Source organism: Vulpes vulpes, chromosome 1 (assembly GCF_048418805.1).
Source record: "Vulpes vulpes isolate BD-2025 chromosome 1, VulVul3, whole genome shotgun sequence".
Taxonomy (NCBI): Eukaryota; Metazoa; Chordata; class Mammalia; order Carnivora; family Canidae; genus Vulpes; species Vulpes vulpes.
The window spans coordinates 23,980,601-24,002,787 of record NC_132780.1 but is presented as its reverse complement, the minus strand read 5'-3'; the positions used below and the strand labels follow the sequence as shown (position 1 = coordinate 24,002,787).

General features: G+C 38.0%; 2 protein-coding genes across 4 annotated transcripts in view; one reads left to right on the top strand and one right to left on the bottom strand.

Moving 5' to 3' along the window:
- CENPP (centromere protein P) overlaps window positions 1-22,187 on the bottom strand; it is a 230,132-nt gene that overhangs the window by 152,281 nt on the left and 55,664 nt on the right. The gene's annotated exons all lie outside the window — the stretch shown is intronic.
- Window positions 427-20,507, top strand: OGN (osteoglycin). The gene is made up of 7 exons (XM_025984400.2): window positions 427-647; window positions 1,590-1,837; window positions 3,950-4,040; window positions 13,441-13,599; window positions 15,479-15,681; window positions 17,748-17,843; window positions 18,708-20,507. Exons 2-7 carry the CDS (start codon window positions 1,664-1,666, stop codon window positions 18,876-18,878), a joined length of 894 nt encoding a protein of 297 aa, XP_025840185.1. The 5' UTR covers window positions 427-647; window positions 1,590-1,663; the 3' UTR covers window positions 18,879-20,507.

The window sequence follows — 22,187 nt, the reverse complement described above, 5'->3', positions numbered from 1 at the left end:
ACAAATCAAATGTATTTTTTAAAAGCTGATTTCTCAGACTTGGATTTTTATTACATGTAACTAAAATAAAGGAGGGGGGCCCCAAATGATTAAACTACATGATAATTTATACTAAAAGTAATTTTTGCATTGGAAATTTCTTGACTATATACTAATTATGGTACTACGGCAATATTTTTACCCCTCATAAAATTAAGAGCACAGACTAGGTTTTGATTTGGTGTTTTATTTCATTGAAAAAGCAGAAGTTTTTATCTTCTGGGAAAGCATTAAAATAAAAAGCAGGACTTTAAAGCTATGTCATCTTTACAAATAATACTCATGAAACCTTAGTGCTCATTACACAAGGTACACATGTGAAAAATAACACAAGCTTACGGTAATTAGAAGCAGACCAAGCACGGCAGCTGAAAATGTTTCAAGCACAGCTCTCCAGTACAACACACTACATTTCACCCCAGAGAAAGAATGTTGGCAAGGATCTCTACCACATGCAAACTGCATTTAAAGCTGCTGGGCCCTGAAACTCCATGCAGCAGTTTGAAACTGATCCACAGCTTTCCTCCTTCACCTACCACTTGGGGCTAATACACACGCATGAACTTCTATTGAGGAAAACCACAAAAAGCTTCAAAAAAGCTATAACGGTAGGCTCTTCTTTCACATATTCTTTTAAATATCATTTGTTAAGATGTGGGATTCATCGAACAGTCTTGATAAATGCAAAGGCCACCTCTAATTTTTAAGTTTCAGTTACCTTGAACAATTGTAACAAGCACTTAAAGTCACTAGATAATTTTAACATCCCTGCAGGCAAGAACCTTGCTGCAAAAGTCACAAAACCAGGCTTTTTAGCCACTGATTTTTGACAAGCTGGCATCTACAATGCAGCACCAGCAACTCTGATTCTGTCTGAAATTACTTTAAAACTCTGAAATGCGCATCACTGAGAAGCCTAAGAGAATCTTCCTCAAAATCCTTGATTAAATTCTGTATTTTTTCTAGTCTGCAATACTGTGTTTTTCATAGTATAAATTCCAAAAGCAATGCTATTAACTAAAAATAATGATGTCAATGAAAATTACAAGACTAAGAAAATTAAAATTATGGCTTTTCCCATATGCTTTATCACCTAGAAGTGTTAATGATTACTTTTCATGTTAAATATAAAGTTTTAAAACTCTTGGAACTTATTTCTATTCCTACCATTACAAATCAAGGTTCTTATAAAATAGCAAAGTTGAAATATGATATTTTTAACTCACATGAGACAGGATCATGAGTCTTCATTTTAACTATTTAAACTACAGGTATCCTAAGACTTCAATTGCATACAAGTACCTTTGTTTAAAGCACCTAATTATTAACGAACTGAAATTTTCAACATTGCTTGGGTTTTGACAGAAAAATAAATAAAACCATTTTCTGAAACTATTTTTAAGAACGTCACTGATACATGAAAACTTTTAGCATCTAATTAAAGATCACTAAGGGTTAAATATTGTTCTCTGGCCCCTACTGAGTATACTCTGCCAAAAGTCCTCTAAGCTTTTAAATATTGCTTCGATGGTCTGCGTTTTTACTTCCAGGGAAAAAGAGAGCATTGTCCCACAGTCAGCAGGCCACTAGCTTATTAACTTCCAGTCACCTTGACTTTGCTGACATGAAGACTCTGCAGTCTACACTTTTTCTGCTCCTGTTTATACCTCTGACAGAGCCAGCACCACCAACTCTGCAGGACTCACGCATGACCTATGATTATGGAACAGATAATTTTGAAGAAACCTTGTTTAGTCAAGATTTTGAGGACAAATATCTGGATGGAAAAAATATTAAGGTACTTTATTTCTACCCTAAATTAAACTTCTAAATTAGTCACCCATTTAAATGCATGGGTTTTTTTCTATTGTGTCTGATAAGGTAAGGGGAAAGAAAAAGCACTTTAAATGAAAGTAATTCAAAATATCCCCAAGATTATATTTTTAAAGTATGCATGTCTCCCAAATTAATAAAAAGAATCTATTGTAACCAAACAGTATCTATAGCAACCAACATAAAATTTAAGATGATCTCTTACTGGTTGAAGATTTATAAGTAGTGTTATACAATGCCCTATATTTGTGTATTATATTGCCTCAAAATAAAATAGGAGAAATGTGTATTAGGAGAAATAATCTTGGATTACCAGCTTAAGGTTTATTATTTTAGAAAGAAGTGGTTCGTGGAAATAAATACTGCTTATTTTGGTTTCTACAGCATTTCACAATAACTTACATATGGTAACAAAAAATGAAAAACGCCTCAATGTGAGGCTTAATTTTTAATCAGTTTCAACAATTTAGACTAACAATTTGTACGAAGTGACTGTAATTGTCCTTCAGTTAATACTCTGCAGGGATGACTTCACATCTTTCATACTCCACTTACATGGGCTGAGTAATTACTTGTGGTTTTCTTGGCACACAGAAATGAACGCTGGGTAAGGAAAAAGTTAATGCAGCACATAAGTATCTGCTCCTGCCTACTCTGTGTATGCGTGTGTGCCATGCACGCATGCACACATAGAATGGAAAATGAGAAAGGCAGCCAAATATATAACAATGTTGATTTTTTTTTCTTTTTTAGTACACAGGACCAAATGTTAACACTATAATTTCTTTCAATGGAGTTAATATGCTGGTATTATTTTTGCCTAATATTAAGACAAAAAGGATTGGTACCACTAGTCATAGCTTCAGAAATTCTTTTTAAAAGTGCTTATCATAACAATCAACTATTGGCTTACATGGATGATTGGAATCTTTAAGTTAAGAAAATAATTTCAAAATTCCATGGTCTCTAAAAAGTAGTAAGTTCTTTGTTTCTCTTCACATTGCTTTAGAAGTTCTGCTCTTAATATAAATGTAGGAACTCGTATTTGTGGATTAAAATTCAACAGCACTTAATATACAGATTCAGAGTGGAGGGGCTGTTCAAGCAGAAGCCATGTGGGAGGAAAAAGGAGTTAAGATGGAGATGGAAGGCAAATGTGCTTTCAGAGGGTACACACTGGTGGCCCCACGCCATCTACATTAAGTCTAATGGCAGAAAATGTTCCCTTCCAGGATAGGAGAGAGTGATACAGACCCCCAGGGCTAACAGCCTGGACTGGAGGTCCCAGTGGGGCAGGCAAAAAGAATAAAAGGGCCAGGTGTACTGCAGGCATGTAGGTAATGATGGGCCACATGCAGAAGAAGCCAAAAGCCTGCTCAGTGCCCAGCACAAGCACCATGACTTGTGCTTCAATCCTGCTGAACATGGTAAAATCTGCCATCAGGAACTCAATTAAGGCAAGACCATAAAGAATAATTAAAAGACCTACCCTACATAAAGAGGATCTCATTTCAAGTTTCACTTCAGAAAAACTAAATTCTGAGTCAGAGAGCCCCTTTCAGCTCCCATTTGGAATTTCAATATATTAATTAGGAGGCACAGAGTTCAGCTTTTGGAGATTTAAAAAACAAACAAACAAACAAACAAACAAAAAACAGACCTGGTTCTTTCTTATACTCATGGAGTCGACAGTCTGGAGTGAAAACAAGCTACACAAATATTTGCCTTATAAGTTAATGAATGATGAAGTGGAATTATGTATGCAGCACAAAAGAGATGCCACTATGACCATGAGAAGACAGGTGCTGTGATCCTACGCTCTTTAGTTTTAAGATTTATTTATTTGAGAGAGGTGAGGAGGGGTAGAAGGAGAGGGAGAAAGAATCCCGAGCAGACTCCCTGCTGAGTGTGGAGCCCAACGTGGGGTTCCATCCCATGATCCTGAGATCACAACCTGAACTGAAACCAAGAGTTGGATGCTCAACCCATTGAGCTACCCAGGCACCCCATAACCTTAAGTTAAAACTCAAAATTAGGCTTTTTCAAACCTAATAACAATTTTTTACTTTTCTAATAGGAAAAAGAAACTATACTACCTAAAGAGAAAAGTCTTCAATTACAAAAAGATGAGCGTGTAATGCTACCACCCCTCAAGAAGGAAAATGATGGTAAGTGTGCATACCCTCTCATCTAATTATCTTAAAAGGAGCTTTAATAAATAGATAATGGAAATTTATTCCTTATGGTATAAAAAATGACCTCAAGCTATATTAAATTCAAACAGTGGACTTTATCTCCAATGATAAAGTCAGCTGGTGTGTTAGTTGGGACATCCACTGCCACCCCGTGCTATGAGTGAGAATCATGGGGCAGGAACATTCAAGAACAATCCGAGTCCCGAGTATACACTGTGTGCTTCCATCTGTATAAAATCAATTTCAGAAACAGTGACTTAACAACAATGATCTGCAAATACTATGTGCAACCTGAGGATAATGGAAATAAAATGAATTCTTAATTGCAACAAACAGAAGACACAGAGATGGCTATATATATAAATAATATATGCTTCAATGAAAAGAGAAAATTATAAAATAACATCTTTCTTAATTGTTCCTATGTATTTATTTTTGATCAAAGAACAGCATTTCACATGACAACATTAAAAAAACACACACACACTAATTGGAAAGACATCCCTTGCTCTTGAATAGGATGATTCTGTATCATAAAGATGTCAGCTCTCCCTAAATTTACAATAACCTACTTTAAAAGCTGGTGAAGTTGATTCTCAAGTTCACGTGGAAAAATCAAATCTGCACAAATAGCTAGAGACTCACAGAAAAATGACAGTTGTCCTCAGGAACCAGATGTATCTCATAATAGAACACAAAGTCTCTGTGTTTAAATACATGTAATACTGGTGCAAGTACAGAAAGTTCAGAAATAGAAATACATATAGAAATTTAGTATATAATAGAGAAGTCACCTTAAATCACTGAAGTAAAGATGGTATTTTTAAAGATTTTATTTTTAAGTCATCTCTACACCCAACATAGAGGCTCAAACTCACAACCCTGAGATCAAGAGAACAAGGCTCCACCAACGGAGCTGCTAGGGGCTTCAAATCATGGTGATTGTTAAAAAAAAAAAACAAGGCTGTTAACTAACTGGAATATAAATAAGAACTTCAGGGGCACTTGGGTGGTCAGTTGTGAAGCGTCTGCCTTCTGCTCAGGTCATGATCTCAGGGTCCTAGGATCGAGCTCCACCACGGTCAGGCTCCTTGCTCAGCAAGGAGTCTGCCTCTCCCTCTTCCTCTGCCTCTACTCCTGCTCTTGCTCGCTTGCTCATGTTCGCTCTCTCTCAAATAAAGTCTTTAGATAAATAAATGAAAACAAAAAAAATTTTAAAAACTAGTGTTGGACAACTGAGTGGTCAACTGAAAAGAGACAAAAATTAGATCCATACTTTACCCAGAAAAACAAATCCCTCCATATAAATTAGGGTCTACATGTAAAAAGTGAAACAATGCAAATATGAGATGATAATCTGGGTGTGGGATGCCTCAAAATCCAGACAAAATACTAAAAAAGATCAATAAATTTGACTTGATGAAATCAAATGTTTTCGTGGTAAAGAGCATCATCATAAATGAAGTCAAACACAACTGAAACCTGAGAGAAATAAAGTTAGTATCCCTAATTTATAAATAACACATAAAAATCCAGGAAAATATTGACTAAAAATCCATTGGAAAAAAACAGCAAAAAATATGAGGACAATTCAAAAAGTGACATAAAAATGACCCTTAAACATGTGAAAAGATGTTCTATCTCACACATAGAGAAATGTAAGTTTAAATTGCCCTGAGATATAAATTTTTAACCTATCTGATAGCCACAAATTAAAGCTGTTATATTATACCACTGGCAAGGCCATGGAGTATCAGATACCCTCATATATTGCTGGGAGGAATACAAATTAGTATAATGTCTTTCGACAGGAGTTAAAAAAATTATCTAACAGAACCAAACATGCATTTACTTTGTGATATAGCAATCAACTTCTAGGAATTTACCCTACAGATATACCTCTGAAAGGAAGAATATACATACATACCATCATAGAAGCACTGCTCACAAATGCAAAATTCTGGAAACAATCTAACAATCCATACAATGAAGACAGCTTGGATGAAGTATAGCAAATCTACACCAGGGAGGGGGATCCCTGGGTGGCTCAGCGGTTTAGCGCCTGCCTTCAGTCCAGGGAATAACCCTGGGGTCCCAGGATCAAGTCCCACGTCGGGCTCCCTGCATGGAGCCTGCTTCTCCCTCTCCCTCTGTCTCTGCCTCTGTGTGTGTGTCTCTCATGAATGAATAAAATATTTATCAAAAAATCTACACCGGGGAATACTACTCAATTATAAAAATGAATAGGGAAGATCTCTATGAACAAGAAGTGATTTCCAGAATATATTACATGAAAAAAAAAAAAAAAAAAAAAAAACCACCTCTCATCAAAGTGCAAAAGACTATGGCATGCTGCCTTTCATCCAAGAAAAGAGATGAAAGAATACATCAGCTCACTTGTGTGAGAAGAAACTCAAGAGGGATCCCTGGGTGGCGCAGCGGTTTGGCGCCTGCCTTTGGCCCAGGGCGCGATCCTGGAGACCCGGGATCGAATCCCACGTCGGGCTCCCGGTGCATGGAGCCTGCTTCTCCCTCTGCCTGTGTCTCTGCCTCTCTCTCTCTCTCTCTCTCTCTGTGACTATCATAAAAAAAAAAAAAAAAAAAAAAAATTAAAAAAAAAAAAAAAAGAAGAAACTCAAGAAAGGCAACCTGTCACAGAAGCGACCAGTGGTGGAAAGGAGAGAGAGATGGGGGGCAGGAGGGTCTGGGACTTCCCTGAGTATACACTTTCTGTATAGATTTGATTTGAGAACAAGGCTATATTTCACACAGGTAAACTAACAAATATATTTATAAAAAAAAATCAACAAAGATGAGATAGAAATGGCATACAATTGGAAACAATTTCATTTTAAATGAATAACATAACACACTAAAAGGAAACAAATTTAATCCAAGTGACCCTTAAACACAGGATTTTGACTATAGGCCTTCAGGCTAAAGACAAAATAGAATGGACAAACAGTACAATTCCAGGTTTGTTTTCTACTGCGTTACAGGTCAACAATAATGAAACTAATGTGTGAGTGCTGGGTAAACACTACACTGGGTAAATTACTAGTACTGAGTAAAATACTACCCTGGATAATGAGAGCCAGGTTTCTCAGAGTGGGAGAAATTGCTATAAATGTGGTGAGGGGGAAGGCCAGAGTGAGCATGGTGGTGCTGGACTACAATAGAAGACCATAGTTTGGACACAGAGGTACAGACATAGGTACAGACCCCCGTTTTACTCTACTCTGCAAATGCTGCATTTCTTATTTTTATTTTTTAACACAAATCGAAGGTTTATGGCAACCCTGTGTGGCACCAGTCTACCGGCACCATTTTTCCAACACCATTTGCTCACTTCATGCCTCTGTGTCACACTTCGGGAACTCTCAAAATATTTCAACTTTCCCCATTTATTTGTAACGGTGACCTGTGATCAGTGATCTTTAATGTCAACACCATAATGTGGGGGTACCATGAGCCATGCCCATAGAAGACAGGCAACGTGACTAATAAATGTTGTATGTGCTCTGACTGCTCCAGGGACCAGCCATCCCCCCATCTCTCTACTCCTCTTGGAGCCCCTCTAGGCCCTGAGACATGACCCTATTGACATTAAGACATTGGATGACCCTACTGTGGCCTCCAAACATTCAAGTGAAAGGAAGAGTCACACATCTCTCACTTTCCATTGAAAGCTAGACATGAAGCTTCCCCCGAACACCCGTCAAAACCCAAGACAGGCCAGAACTGAGGCCTCTTGTGCCAAACGAGGAGCCCAGGTCTGAAGGCAAAGGAAATGTTCTTGAAGGACATTCCAAGGGCTACTCCCTTGAACTCCCCTGAATGATGAGAAAGTGAAACAGCCTCACTGATGACATGGAGAGTCTGGTCTGGATGGAAGCTCAAACCAGTAACAACATTCCCTTCTGCCAAAGCCTCACCCAGAGCCAGGCCCTGACTCTTCAGTTGTGCACAGGCTGAGCAGCTGTGAGGAAGCTGCAGAAGGAAAGCTGGAAGCTGGCAGAAGGTGGCGGGGGTAAGGACAGAAGCTGTCTCCATGATGTAAACGTGCAAGGTGAAGCAGCGAGTGCTGACAGAAAAGCTGCAGCCAGTGATCCCGAAGATCCAGCGAAGAGAGTGCACGGAGGTGCTCACACTCAACTACAGATTTTCCATACAGATGAAACAGTCGTCTGTGGGAAGATGCCATCTAGGACTTTCACAGCTAGAAAGAAGGCGATGTCTGCTGCAAAGCTTCAAAGGACAGGTAGACTTTGTTAGGGGCTAATGCAGCCAGTGACTTTAAGTGGAAGCCAATGCTCATTGACCCTTCTGAAAAGCAGCCCTTGGCAATCATGCCAAATCTCCTCCACCGACGCGCTTTACATGGAACAACAAAGCTGGGGACAGCACATCTGTTTACAACATGGGTGACGGAATATTTTAAGCCCATGGTGGAGATTTACTGCTCAGGAAAAATCATTCCTTGCAAAACATTACTGCTGGATGGCACTGCACCTGGTTACCCATGAGCTCTGAGGCAGATGGAGAAGATTCACATCACTTTTGTGCCTACTAACACAACGTCCATCTTAGCCCATGGAGCAACAGGTAAATGACTTTTTTTTTTCCTAAAGATTTTATTTATTTATTCATGAGAGACACACACACACAGAGGCAGAGACACAGGCAGAGGGAGAAGCAGGCTCTCTGTGGGGAGCCTGATGTGGGACTCAATCCCAGAACCCTGGGATCATGATCTGAGCTGAAGGCAATCACTCAATCATAGTCCTCAATCACTGAGCCACCTAGGTGCCCCAATTTTTCACAATTTGCATATTTAACTCAATAACAATTAAATTTTTAGCAGGCTTTTTGAAATCAAGAAGCTGACTGAAACTGATGTGGAAATGCAAGGAACTCAGAATAGGCATAACAGTATTGAAGAATACAGTTGGAGGATTTACAGTACCTAAAATGCTACAGGAAGCACAAAATTGTATATTAGCATAAAAATAAACAAGAAGGGGCAGCCCCGGTGGCTCAGGGGTTTAGCACCGCCTACAGCTCAGGGCGTGATCCTGGAGACCCAGGATTGAGTCCCACATCAGGCTCCCTGCATGGAGCCTGCTTCTCCCTCTGCCTGTGTCTCTGCCTCTCTCTCTCTCCTCTCTGTGTATTCTCATGAATAAATAAATAAAATCTTTAAAAAAAATAAAAAAAATAAACAAGAAGCATCCAGGAATATATTTAGACAATAGGGTCAACTGGTTTTTTACACTAAAGCCAATGCAACATACTGGGAGAAAGATAATCTTTTCAAAAAAATGGTGCTGAAAAGTCAGGTAGTTCTAGGTTGAAAAAGAAAGAGCTGGGATCCCTGGGTGGCGCAGCGGTTTGGCGCCTGCCTTTGGCCCAGGGCGCGATCCTGGAGACCCGGGATCGAATCCCACATCAGGCTCCCAGTGCATGGAGCCTGCTTCTCCCTCTGCCTGTGTCTCTGCCTCTCTCTCTCTCTCTCTCTCTCTCTCTCTCTGTGACTATCATAAATAAATAAAAATTAAAAAAAAAAAGAAAAAAAAAAGAAAAAGAAAGAGCTTTGACTCTTTCTGAGACCATATATAAAAATTAACTAAAAATGGACCCCAAACCTAAATATCAAGAGCTTACCCTATATAACTTTAAAAAAAAAGGATAATTATGTAGTGTTGCAAAGATCTCTTAAATACAACACAAAAAGTACAACTATAAAGGAATTAACTGTTCTTCATTAAAATATAAAATGTTCAGAAGGAACAAGCCTCAACATCATCAAAGCCACATACAAAAGACTCAGAGCTAGTATCATCCTCATGAGGAAGAATTCAGAGCCCTCCCCCTACAGTAAGGAACATGACAGAATGTCCACTCTCACCATTACTATTTTAACACAGTACTGGAAATCCTCATCACAGTAATCATACAACAAAAAGAAATAAAGGCATCCAAATCAGCAAGGAAGAAATCAAACTCACTATTTTCAGGCAACATGATACTCTATGTAGAAAACCTGAAAGACTCCACCAAAAAATTGCTAAAATTGACACAAATTCAGCAAAGTCGCAGGATATGAAACCAACATACAGAAATCTGTTGCATTTCTCTACACCAATAATGAAGCAGCAGTAAAAGAAATCAAGGAATTGATCCTATTTACAAATGAACCAAAAATAGTAAGATACCCAGGAATAAACCTAAGAGGTAAAAGATCTGTACTCTGAAAACTATAGAACACTTATGCAGGAAACTGAAGACGACACAACAAAATGGGAAAAAATTTCATGATCACGTTTGTTCCTAGAACAAACGTTAAAATGTCTATACTCCCCAAAGCTATCTATATATTTAATGCAATCTCTATCAAAATACCAACAGAGCTAGAAGAAACAATCCTAAAATTTGTATGGAACCACAAAAGACCTCAAATAGCCAAAACAATTCCGAAAAACCAAAGCAAAGCTGGAGGCCTCACAACTTCAGACTACAAAGTCATATTATAAAGCTGTGGTCATGGGCAGCCCCAGGGGCACAGCGGTTTAGTGCCGCCTATAGCCCAGGGCGTGATCCTGGAGACCCTGGATCGAGTCCCACGTCGGGCTCTCTGCAAGGAGCCTGCTTCTCCCTCTGCCTGTGTCTCTGCCTCTCTCTCTCTCTCTCTCTCTCTGTGTCTCTATGAATAAATAAATAAAATCTTAAAAAAAAAAAAAAGCTGTGGTCATCAAAACAGTATGTTACTGGCATAAAAGCACACACATAGATCAACAGAACAGAATACAGAACCCAGAAATGGACGACCCACAACCATATGGTCAACCAATCTTTGACAGAGCAGGAAAAAATATCCAATGGAAAAAAGTCTCTTGAACAAATGGTGCTGGGAAAACTGGACAGTAACATGCAAAAGAATGAAATTAGGCCACTTGCTTAAACCACACACAAAAATAAATTCAAAATGGATGAAAGACCTGGGGTGCCTGGGTGGCTTAGTGGGTTGAACGTCTGACTCTTGGTTTCTGCTCTGGTGGTGATTGATCTTGGGATTGTGTAATAGAGCCCCATTTGGGCTCCTCACTTGGTGTGGAGTCTGCTTGTGATTCTCTCTCCCCTTCTCCCTCTGCCCCTCCCCCCATTTACACACAACACTCTCCCTCTAAAAATAAGTAAAATCTTAAAAAAAAAAAAAAGATGAAAGATCTAAATGTGAGACAAGAAACCATCAAAATCCTAGAGAACACAGGAAGAAACCTCTTTGACCTCGGCCACAGCAACTTCTTATTAGCCATGCTGCCAGAGGCAAAGGAAACAAAAGCAAAAATGAACGATTGGGACTTGGTCAACATAAAAAGCTTCTACATAGAGAAGGAAACAATAAAACTAAGAGGCAGCATAGGGAACGGGAGATGTCATGCGCAAATGACATAATCTGATAAAGGGTTAGTATCCAAAATCTATAAAGAATTTACCAACTCAACACCCAAAAAGCAAATAATATAGTTAAGAAATGGGCAGAAGATATGAATAGACACTTATCCAAAGAAGACACACAAATGGCTAACAGACACATGAAAAGATGCTCAACATCACCTGGCATGAGGAAAATACAAATTAAAACCACAATAAGAAATCACCTCACACCTGGCAGAGTAACTAAAATTAACAAGACCAGAAACAACAGATGATTGTAGGGATGAGGAAAAAGGGGAACCCTCCTGCACTGTTGCTGGGAGTGGAAACTGGTGTAGCCACTGTGGAGAACAGTGTGGAGGTTCCTCAAGAAGTTAAAAATAGAGCTACCCTATGACCCAGCAATTGCACTACTGGGTATTTACTCAAAAGATACAAAAATACACATTCAAATACACATTAGAAGGGGCACATGCACCCCGATGTTTATAACAGCATATCAACAAAAGCCAAACTATGGAAAGAGCCCAAATGTCCATCGACAGAGGATGTGGTGTGTGTGTGTGTATATATATATATATATATATATATATATATATATATATATATATATATGATGGAACATTACTGAGCCATCAGAAAGAATGAAATCTTGCTATTTGCAATGATGTGGATGGAGTTAGAGGGTATTACGCTAAGTGAAATGAGTCAGAGAAAGACAAATGCCATATAATTTCACCCATACGGGAAATTTAGGAAAAAGATGAACAAATGGGAAGTAAAAAAAAAAAAAAAGGAAGAGAGAGGGAAGCAAACCGTAAGAGACTCTTAACTCTAGAGAACAAACCGAGGCTTGATGGAGGGAAGTGGGGGGGGGGAGGAGCTAGATAGGGAATGGGCATTAAGGAGGGCACTTGTGAGGAACACTGGGTGTTGTATGTAAGTGATGAATCACTGAATTCTATTCCTGCAACCAATATTACACTATGTATTAACTTACTAGAATTTAAGTAAAAATGTGGAAGCAAAAGAATGTTTCCCAGTCAAAAGACATTGATAAGAAAATAAGACAAGCCACATGGAGGAAAAGATTTGCAAAACAGAAATGTGACAACTTATACCTACAATATATACTCATAATTCAATAACAATACAAAAAATCATTTTAAAAATAGGCAAAAGAGGGCAGCCCTGGTGGCGCAGTGGTTTAGTGCCACCTGCAGCTCACGGCGTGATTCTGGAGACCCGGGATCAAGTCCCATATCAGGCTCCTGCATGGAGCCTCCTTCTCCCTCTGCCTGTGTCTCTGCCTCTCTCTCTCTCTCTGATGAATAAATAAAAATCTTTTAAAAAAATAAATAAAAATAGGCAAAAGATATGAACACTTTACCATGAAAATATGTGGAAGGCAAATAAGTTTATAAAAAATTGCTCAACTTATTAGTCGTTGTGAAAATATAAATTAGAACATGAGATACCACAACATACCTCCCTGGAATGGCTAAATTAAAAAGTCTGATCAAACCAAATGCCAAGGAGGACGTGGAGAACCTAGAATTCTTAGGCACTGCCGAAGGACTGTGATACCGCACAACCTGTATGGAACACAGTGTGGGGCTTTCCTCTGCAGGTGCTCAGCCACTCTGATCTAGCCTATTCTCCCTAGAGAAACAAAAGCATTGCATCCACACAGACTTCTACATAAATGTTCACAGCAGCTTTCCCAGGAAATAGCCAGAAAACCTGGCTGAAACTGAAAACCAAAAACCCATAAGGAAGGACTATATTAATACCATGAAATACTACTCTATAATAAAAAGGAATGGACTGCTGATACATGTGATAATAGATGATTTTCAAAATAATCATGCACAGTGGAAGAAACTGGATAAAAGCATATCAGTTTGTATTTTTATGGTTTTGTTTCCCAATTTAGAAATGCCCACGTGCCTGTTGTGTGTTTGCCTAAGTGGTTCTGTATACTGTGAAGAAGTTGACATTGATGCTGTACCACCCTTGCCAAAGGAATCAGCCTATCTTTATGCACGATTCAACAAAATTAAAAAGCTGACTGCGAGAGATTTTGCAGATATACGTAAGTTAATTTTAAATAATTCATTTTAACTCATGTTAGTATTAACCTCATATAAACACATTTTTAGGCACTTGTGGCCCATCACATCTAGGGTAGTCACAGCTGGAGTATTTAAGTATCGACATACTTCACAAAAATCGACTGGTTTGTTGGTTCATCTCCTATCCATTCAAGTGTCCCCTCTCATCTTTCTTTATTGGTGACTTCAATGTCTATGTTGACAACCCATCTAACATTTGGGCAACTATGCCTTCTCAACCTCAGGACTTTGAGACTCGTTTGCCTCAGCCCAGCAGGAGCACCAGCATAGTTGGAGTGCTTCTCTAATCCCAATGACTGATTCACAATGCTACCTTCACCACAAGCATAGAGTCTGCTTTTCTGTACTCTAACTCAGGGTTCTTAAACCTGGCTGTGTACTAAAAACAAAAATACTGCTACCAGGCCCTAGTCTCCAGAGATTTCAATTTAGGTCTAAGGAGAGGCCCAGGCATGGTTGCAAACCAGCACCAAATTCCTCACACAATTCCCATGTGGAACTAATGCATTTTTTAACTCCTTTCTGGGATGCTGGCCTCTAGGGCCCCTGCCGTGAGTGCACCACATTGCCCCACTTCTGTATTGCCAAGTCCCAGGCCTAGATCACAACTTCTAAAGGATCCTCTCGCCTGCTATGTTGTCAGGTGCGTCTGAAGAAAATCACGCCCAGAAACGCACACTGGCCCACTGCACATTTAGGAGACCCACCTTAAGAGCATTCATGCTGTAACTGGTAGCTCCCAACCGGTCCAAGGACAATTTTGCCTCTTTAGTTGTGGATGTACACTTTCAAACTCACCTACTTGGTAAAATTTGTGACCCAAAGTCTCTATATGTAGACATGTGCATGGTGGCAACACACCTGGGTTACCCAGCCAGTGTCAAACAAAGTGACCTCTGCCATCCTGTATCAGCTCTTACACTGGAAAGTGTCCTGTCCAGTCTTCTGAGCATCACACCTTCCAAACTGCTGTGCTTTTTCCTATTTAACGTGGTCCCCAAGTGCAGTGCTCAAGCTGCTCACAAACACACTGTGTGAGGTCATCTTCATTCCAGCGTGAGCTGCAGTGCTCATGGCCATGATGAGTTCAATGTTAACGTATCACTAATATATACTAACTACAGTGCTTTACAACAGAAACATGCATAGAATTTTGTACCAATTGATTGATGTAAATGTGTGACCAGAGGCTCACAGGAACCCAACCCTGTATATTCCCAGGGAGCAATGGTCCATAGTCATTAACTCAGTGTTTGCAGGGACCACCACAAATAATGAATGAGAAGTGACTCCATTTCCTTACCATCCTAGACATATAAAAGTCAAACACACAAACTGAATGTCTGTGTCTGCATCACTTTAACAAATTAGGGAATGTTCCTATTTGTTGTTATTAAGCAGTAAGGTATAGAGAGATTAAGATAACATACCTACACTCACAATGCAACATGCTGGTGTAAAGTCCAAAATATACCTACATGATTCTATTCAATCAAATATTATGCTTACTTCCTATGATTTGCAACCAGAATTTGTTTCAAACTGCCTCAGCATCCTGAGAATTCAAACACAGAAGGATGGAAGGACACTATGAACTTTAAGTTTCCTTCCAACCCTGAGATTCCAGGACTTAAGTGAGAAAGGCCATCAGGACCAGGCACAGAGCAGATGCTCACCTTGAGTTCAACAATGTTTACTGATCTACTAATTACACTCTATTAGATACTAAAAATAAAAGGTATTTGAATGACCTGTTAAACCAATGCTTTTCTTCAGTCCACATAAATGAAACTTTAACTTCAAATTTTTTGTATATTTTCTGTGTATTTTTCCTTCAAGCTAACTTAAGACGACTTGATTTTACGGGAAATCTGATTGAAGATATAGAAGATGGTACTTTTTCAAAACTTTCTCTGTTAGAAGAACTCACACTAGCTGAAAATCAACTGTTGAAACTTCCAGTTCTTCCTCCTAAGCTCACTTTATTTAATGCAAAATACAACAAAATCAAGAGTAGAGGAATCAAAGCAAATACTTTCAAAGTAAGTATTTTATACTATGACCACAGTATCAGTTTTATACAACCAATGATGATATGATAAAAGAAATACTGTTCTAAAATTTTTATATTTAAAAACTATTTTAATTTCATAAATGAAGACATTATTTCCACAATAAATAGTCCTATTATTGGGCTCATTCAATCTAGTTTTTGTGCACCTCACTTGAAGTACGTAACTTTACCTTGTTTCGTGGGACTACATTGTGTTGCAGCTTTTTCACCTGTTCACACAGCAAATACTCATTTACACAGATGTGGTTTGTACCCTCATGGCACCAGAATGCTATAAAACCTCAAAATGGGAGTTTTCCTGTGTTTCTTTTCCTTACCATATTAGTAATTTACACATGCCAGAAAATTATTGTTCCAAAAATAAACACTGAATTTTACTTTTTCTACTGAAAAATATTAGCCCATAAAATTCTATAGGCTTTCTTTTGAATTCTAATAATCACAACTAGTATAAAATCCTATATGTACTAACATTAAATACATTTCTTAATTTAATAACTCAAGATACAGGTACAGGAAAAAGGTAAGGTAGCTAGGCTGTGTCCAAATGCACAGCCTATGGAGAAATCACTGTTTCAGCCCAGTCCTGCACAGGTGATAACCCGCTCCAAGTCCTGGGAGGAACCCCAGATAAAAAGATGATTGTGCTACTATTGGCAGCACACCTCATCAAAAGGGAAGTTTGTGGCTTCTAGTGATAACAACTAATAGAAACTCTATCAAGTATTATAAAGTTAATGATAATCACACAAATGTACAATTTGTCCACAAATGAATAATCTGTCAGAAGATGTAAAATACTCCATTTTTCTTTTTTTTTGTTTTTTTGTTTGTTTGTTTACACTTAAGGAGTTCTTTTTCAGCTGTAAGGAACATTATTCTAAAGGCACATCAGAGTTCCTCAAAAGTTAAGGGATTATCAGGAGACTTTTCAAAACAGGACTCACATTAAAAACAAGCAAACAAACAAATCCATATAATGTGAAGCTATGTGATTCTGACTGGTAAGCCATTGACTAACTGGAATAGTAAAGACCAAAAAGGAGTGGATCAACACTTCACAAAAGAAGGGTTTGAATATTCTGAATTTTACACTTGCATTTCATCTTGAAATCATAAAACAATACACAGCAATGAGCTTGCTGATCATGAAGAGTAATTCAACATAGACCTTTCCAGGGAAAAAGTCAAACCTCACTAAAGTATTTAATAAATTGCTCTGGGAAACATCTTACTAACAAGCACATCAGTTAGGAGCATGGGCACACATCATTTTATTGTACGTCATTTTACTGTGCTTCACAGAGACTGTGTTGTTACAAACTGAAAGTCTGTGCCAACCCTGCATGCAGCAAGTCCACTGGCGCCACTTTTCCAACAGCATTTGCTCACTGTGTCTCTGCACATTTTGCTAATTCTTGCAATAATTTAAGCTTTTTTATTATTATTACATTTGTTATGGTGATCTGTCATTAGGAATTACAACTCACTGAAAGCTCAGATGATGGTTAGCTTTTAGCTGTATTCTTTAACTAGGATATGTACACTGTTAGACTTAACACTACTGCACACTTCATAGACTGCAGTATAGTGTAAATGTACCCTTAATATACAACAGGAAACCAAGAAATTCACTGGACTCACTGTATTGTAATATTTGTTTTATTGTGGTGGTCTGGGACTGAACCCACAATACCTCTAAGATATGTCTGTATTCATTTTGCTAGAAATTAGGTCAGATGAGCCAAGAGAAATGTGGGGATGCAGGAGGGCATTATCATCCTTCATAAAGGACGAAAATACACTACTTCTGAAAACAAAAAAATCCTCAAAACCAAATAACTACCAAACCAGCAATTAACAGCACTGATAGGTGTTACATCAATACCTATATACACTTGTATACACACATATATATATTCACGTACACAGGTACACACATGTATATGCATGTACATGTGTACACAGCAGGAGTCCTGTGAAAGTAATGTACTGACCTCAGTGATGCTCAAGCCAAGTACCTTTTCCTTACAGAAACTGAACCACCTCTCCTTCCTCTACTTGGACCACAATGCCCTGGAATCTGTGCCTCTTAATTTACCAGAAAGTCTCCGTGTAATTCATCTCCAGGTAGGATTGCTCCTTTCACAATATCTGACTTTAATTTAAATTACTACTGGTCAGTCTTGGGACTCACTAGGAAATTCATTTATTCACATGTAAATTTTGCCTATCGAAATATTACTATATTTAGAGTCCAGCTCATTCACCTGCCTGAAAGCCCCGGCTGTCCAGAGAACCAAGAAAGGATCAGCAACCTAGGTATAAGGCCTATTGTTAGAGTACAGTCTGTTGTCAGGTGTGCCTTTAGCATCTCCCAGTTAATCTGACACATGGGGAGGCCTGGGTGGCTCAGGGGTTTTAACGTCTGCCTTCCGCCCAGGGTGTGATCCTAGAGTCCCAGGATCGAGTCCCACATCGGGCTCCCTGCATGGAGCCTGCTTCTCCCTCTGCCTGTGTCTCTGTCTCTGCCTCTGTGTGTGTGTGTCTCATGAATAAATAAATAAAATCTTAAAAAAAAAAAAAAAACCTAAGCTAAAATTGGTCTTTCATCAACAGAAGAATTCACATTTGTCCTTTTTACTTTTTAAAGGAATTTTTAAGGACATGGTACCCATTTTGAATTGACACTCTAGAATGGGATGGTTTCTCTAGCTAGTATAATCTTATTTATGCTTAGAATTTTCTGCCACATGGATATTACTCTGAGTAATATGTAATGTGTTCTTCCAACGTAATACCATAGGTGTAAAAAGGCGGGGGTTGGAGGGAGACTCTGGTCGTGCTGAAAGAGTTTTATTATTACGAGGATACACAGGATACACAATATTTTCAAAATCAATTTTTAGATAGAATATTCTGCAAGATCCTATTACATAGCATACAAAAGGTTGATTTCAAACTTCTGAACAATTTTTCCCTTCTATTTTTCAGTTTAACAACATAACTTCAATCACAGATGATACATTCTGCAAGGCTAATGACACCCGTTATATTCGGGACCGCATTGAAGAGATACGCCTGGAGGGCAACCCCATTGTCCTGGGAAAGCATCCCAACAGTTTTATCTGCTTGAAAAGATTGCCTGTAGGGTCATACTTTTAACCACTACCAATGCAGCAGCATATAAACCAAAGTATACACATGCATATAATCTGTCTCAACAATGTCTAAAGGAGCATAAATATTTAATATTAATTTTGTATCCCACTATGAGGAATTTTACGTTTTAAACAAGGATGTTCAAAAATCTTACGCATAATAAGCAAAATTGAATCCAAAGTTCAAAACAAAGTAATGTAAAAATATTTAAACAGCATTATAAAATCCTTATAGTTTATACCATACTGCCATTTAAAAGGTATGTTTTTCATATAAATACCCAAATTTAAGAAGCATTAATTCCATTAATATTGAAATGAAAGGATTAAGTCCAAGAAATTTTCAACTATTTGTCTTTCCTGGCCTTTACTGGATCCCTAAAGCATTTAAGGAAGAAGTTCCAAAAACTTTGAAAAACTAAGTATTTCCAGTGATCTCCCATTTTTCTTTTATGATTCACACATTATTCATTATGAAGTAGGAACTCTGTTTTCCCTCTATTAAGGCAGCTATTATATTTTTCTACCCTGAGAAATAGGGTATTACTCTCCTATCTAGGCAAACCTTTCCAAATAAAGCATAATTTTACTCTCTGATAAAGACCTAATAGAGTAATATGCAAAGTTATTTTGCTTTGTAGTCACACAGTTAAAGGCTTTAGTAAAACAGTACAAAATTTTCCTTCCTGTAAATATTAACATTCCAAGTCTACCATAAAACATTTTAAGGAGTCAAGCAGACCACAATCAGTACGCTCATAAAACAAAACGAAGAAGTTGAATGTCCATTCTATTTCTCAAAAAATAGCTATGAAGTTCCTCATTGTAAAGGCTTTCAAATATACAGGTACTGAGGAATCCTTTTTTACCACCATAGCAATGAGAATCTCATGGTTAAATCTGTTCAAACCTAAGACATGAAAACAGTTCATTTTATGGTGTTACTGCACACCACAGTCATGCAAACTGACTGTATCTTCACAAGAAAGCTTTGGAGCAACATTTTCTAAAGACTCGGGATTAACTGATCATTTCACAGTGTGAATTCATCTGCACTCTAATAGTGATGACTCATGATGGAACAACGCTGCAGGATTAAAGTTCCTAAAATAACCTTCCCTCTTGCCCAAAACCCACTCAAAAGTCCCCACACTGCACTGGGGTTACTTCCAAAACTACCAGTGCTTTGGACACATGAGTCTGAACTATGTACATAAAAATTTCCAATACTGTTTCCAACATAAATCATACATTAGAATCAAGTTGGTCTCCATTTACCATATTTTTAAACATTTGTTTCTGGCTTTCCTTAAGTAGAATGAGCTCCTATCTGTTTTTCAATCTTTCTCCCATTTGTCAAGGTTGACCAAAAGATGAGACTTTTTCATTAAAACATCTGTGATCTCTTAAGGTCATAATAATTACCCCATACGAGTTATTAACTCATTTATTTTGATAGTAATCATTAACTATATACTAGTTTCTCATTATTTTGTGTGCATGCCTCATTTTTCTGAAAGCTCACTAAACACATCCAATATTCTCTTTATACTTTCAATGTACCTAGCATAATAGTGAGCACATCTGAACTGAATATGCATGAATAGTGCAAAATAAAATTCATTTAAACCAAGGGCTCTGTTTTATTGGGGAAAAATAGAATTTTTATCACAATTTTGAATAAATGAATGGAAACAAATTATAACTTTATCTGGAAAAATAAATTTGATAAAAAGGAGAGCTGAGTGGTGGGACTAACACCAGGAAAAGTGGTCAGAGGAGACATCTCTCATGTTTCTCTCACTCTTTACCTAACTGAAATTAGAGAGGGGGGAAAAAACCAAAGTAACTCGAATTTTAGAGAATTCAAAAGAATGTGATTTACATAAAATAATTAGGAAAGAACACTGGTAGGAGGTCTGAATTACAGAATTATCTTAAAAGACTATTTCAGACTTCCAGATAAGAAGATATGAATAGAAGTACCTGACAACCTCATATATGCCATTTGGTCACAAATAAAGGAATCAGGGAAAGTAAAATTTTGTTGATCCCATTATCTTAAAGAAATAGTATTCATTCTTGACACTGATAATTAAAGAAATTAAGGTTTAGGAACACTGGGTGGCTCAGCGGTTGTACGTCTGCCTTCAGCTCAGGGCGTGATCCCAGAGTCCTGGGATCAAGTCTTGCACTAAGGGTTCCCACAGGGAGCCTGCTTCTCCCTCTGCCTATGTCTTTGCCTCTCTCTGTGTGTCTCTCATGAATAAATAAAATCTTTAAAAAAATTAGGGTCTAAAAATAATTTACCCTTACAAAAGTTCCTGAAACTAAAGAAGCCATGCGCCAACAGGGGGGACACCCTGTGTCTATGGGCTGGAAGACAGAACAGTTACTATGTCCGCATCACTCACTGCAATCCAGACTCAGCATAGTCCCTATCAAAGCCCCAACTACATATTTTGAAGAAACAGAAAAACCCACGCTAAAATTCATAAGGAATCTCAAGGGACTCCAAATAGGCAAAAGAAATTAGAAAAGAATAAGATTGGAGAACTCACACTTTCTCATTTCAAAAGTGAATTACAAAGCTACATTAATCAAAAGTGTGGTACTGGCCTGGACAGGAACATATAAGACAATAGAAGAGACCAGGGATCCGAGAAACAAAACTTTGCATTTACAGTCAAATGACTTTCAACAAAGCTGTCAACCTAGGAAAATCAGATATCCGCATGCAAAAGAATGCAGGTGGACCCCTAGCTTTAACTCAAAAGTTTAACTCAGGGCAGGCCTGGTGGCACAGCAGTTTGGCGCCGCCTGCAGCCTGGGGTGTGATCCTGGAGAGCCGGGATCAAGTCCCCCATTGGGCTCCATGCATGGAGCCTGCTTCTCCCTCTCCCTCTGCCTGTGTCTCTGCCTCTCTCTGTGTGTCAATAAATAAATAAAATATTTTTTAAAAAAAGTTTAACTCAAATTGGATCAAACACCTAAACTTAAATTTACAAGCTTAAGCTATTCAATGTCTTTATGACATTGAATTTGACAATGATTTCTTGGATATGACATCAAAATCACAGATAACAACAAAAATCAATAAACTAGATGTCATCAAAATTAAAAATTTTTGCACATCCAAGGATACTATCAAATGAAAAGACAATCCAAAGAATGGGGAAAAATATGTGTCAATTATATATTTGATAAAAGATTAGTATCTAGAATATATTTTTTAATCTCCTATAACTCAACAAGAAAAAAAACAACCCAATTTAAAAATGGGCAAAGAATTTATTTTTTTTAAATATGGCTT

Excerpts from the sequence above, each read along its gene's own strand:
- OGN (XM_025984400.2), top strand. The coding sequence starts at position 1,664 with ATGAAGACTCTGCAGTCTACACTTTTTCTGCTCCTGTTTATACCTCTG. Across the intron at positions 13,600-15,478 it reads GAGAGATTTTGCAGATATAC|CTAACTTAAGACGACTTGAT; the intron begins GTAAGTTAATTT and ends TTTTCCTTCAAG. Across the intron at positions 15,682-17,747 it reads TCAAAGCAAATACTTTCAAA|AAACTGAACCACCTCTCCTT; the intron begins GTAAGTATTTTA and ends TTTTCCTTACAG.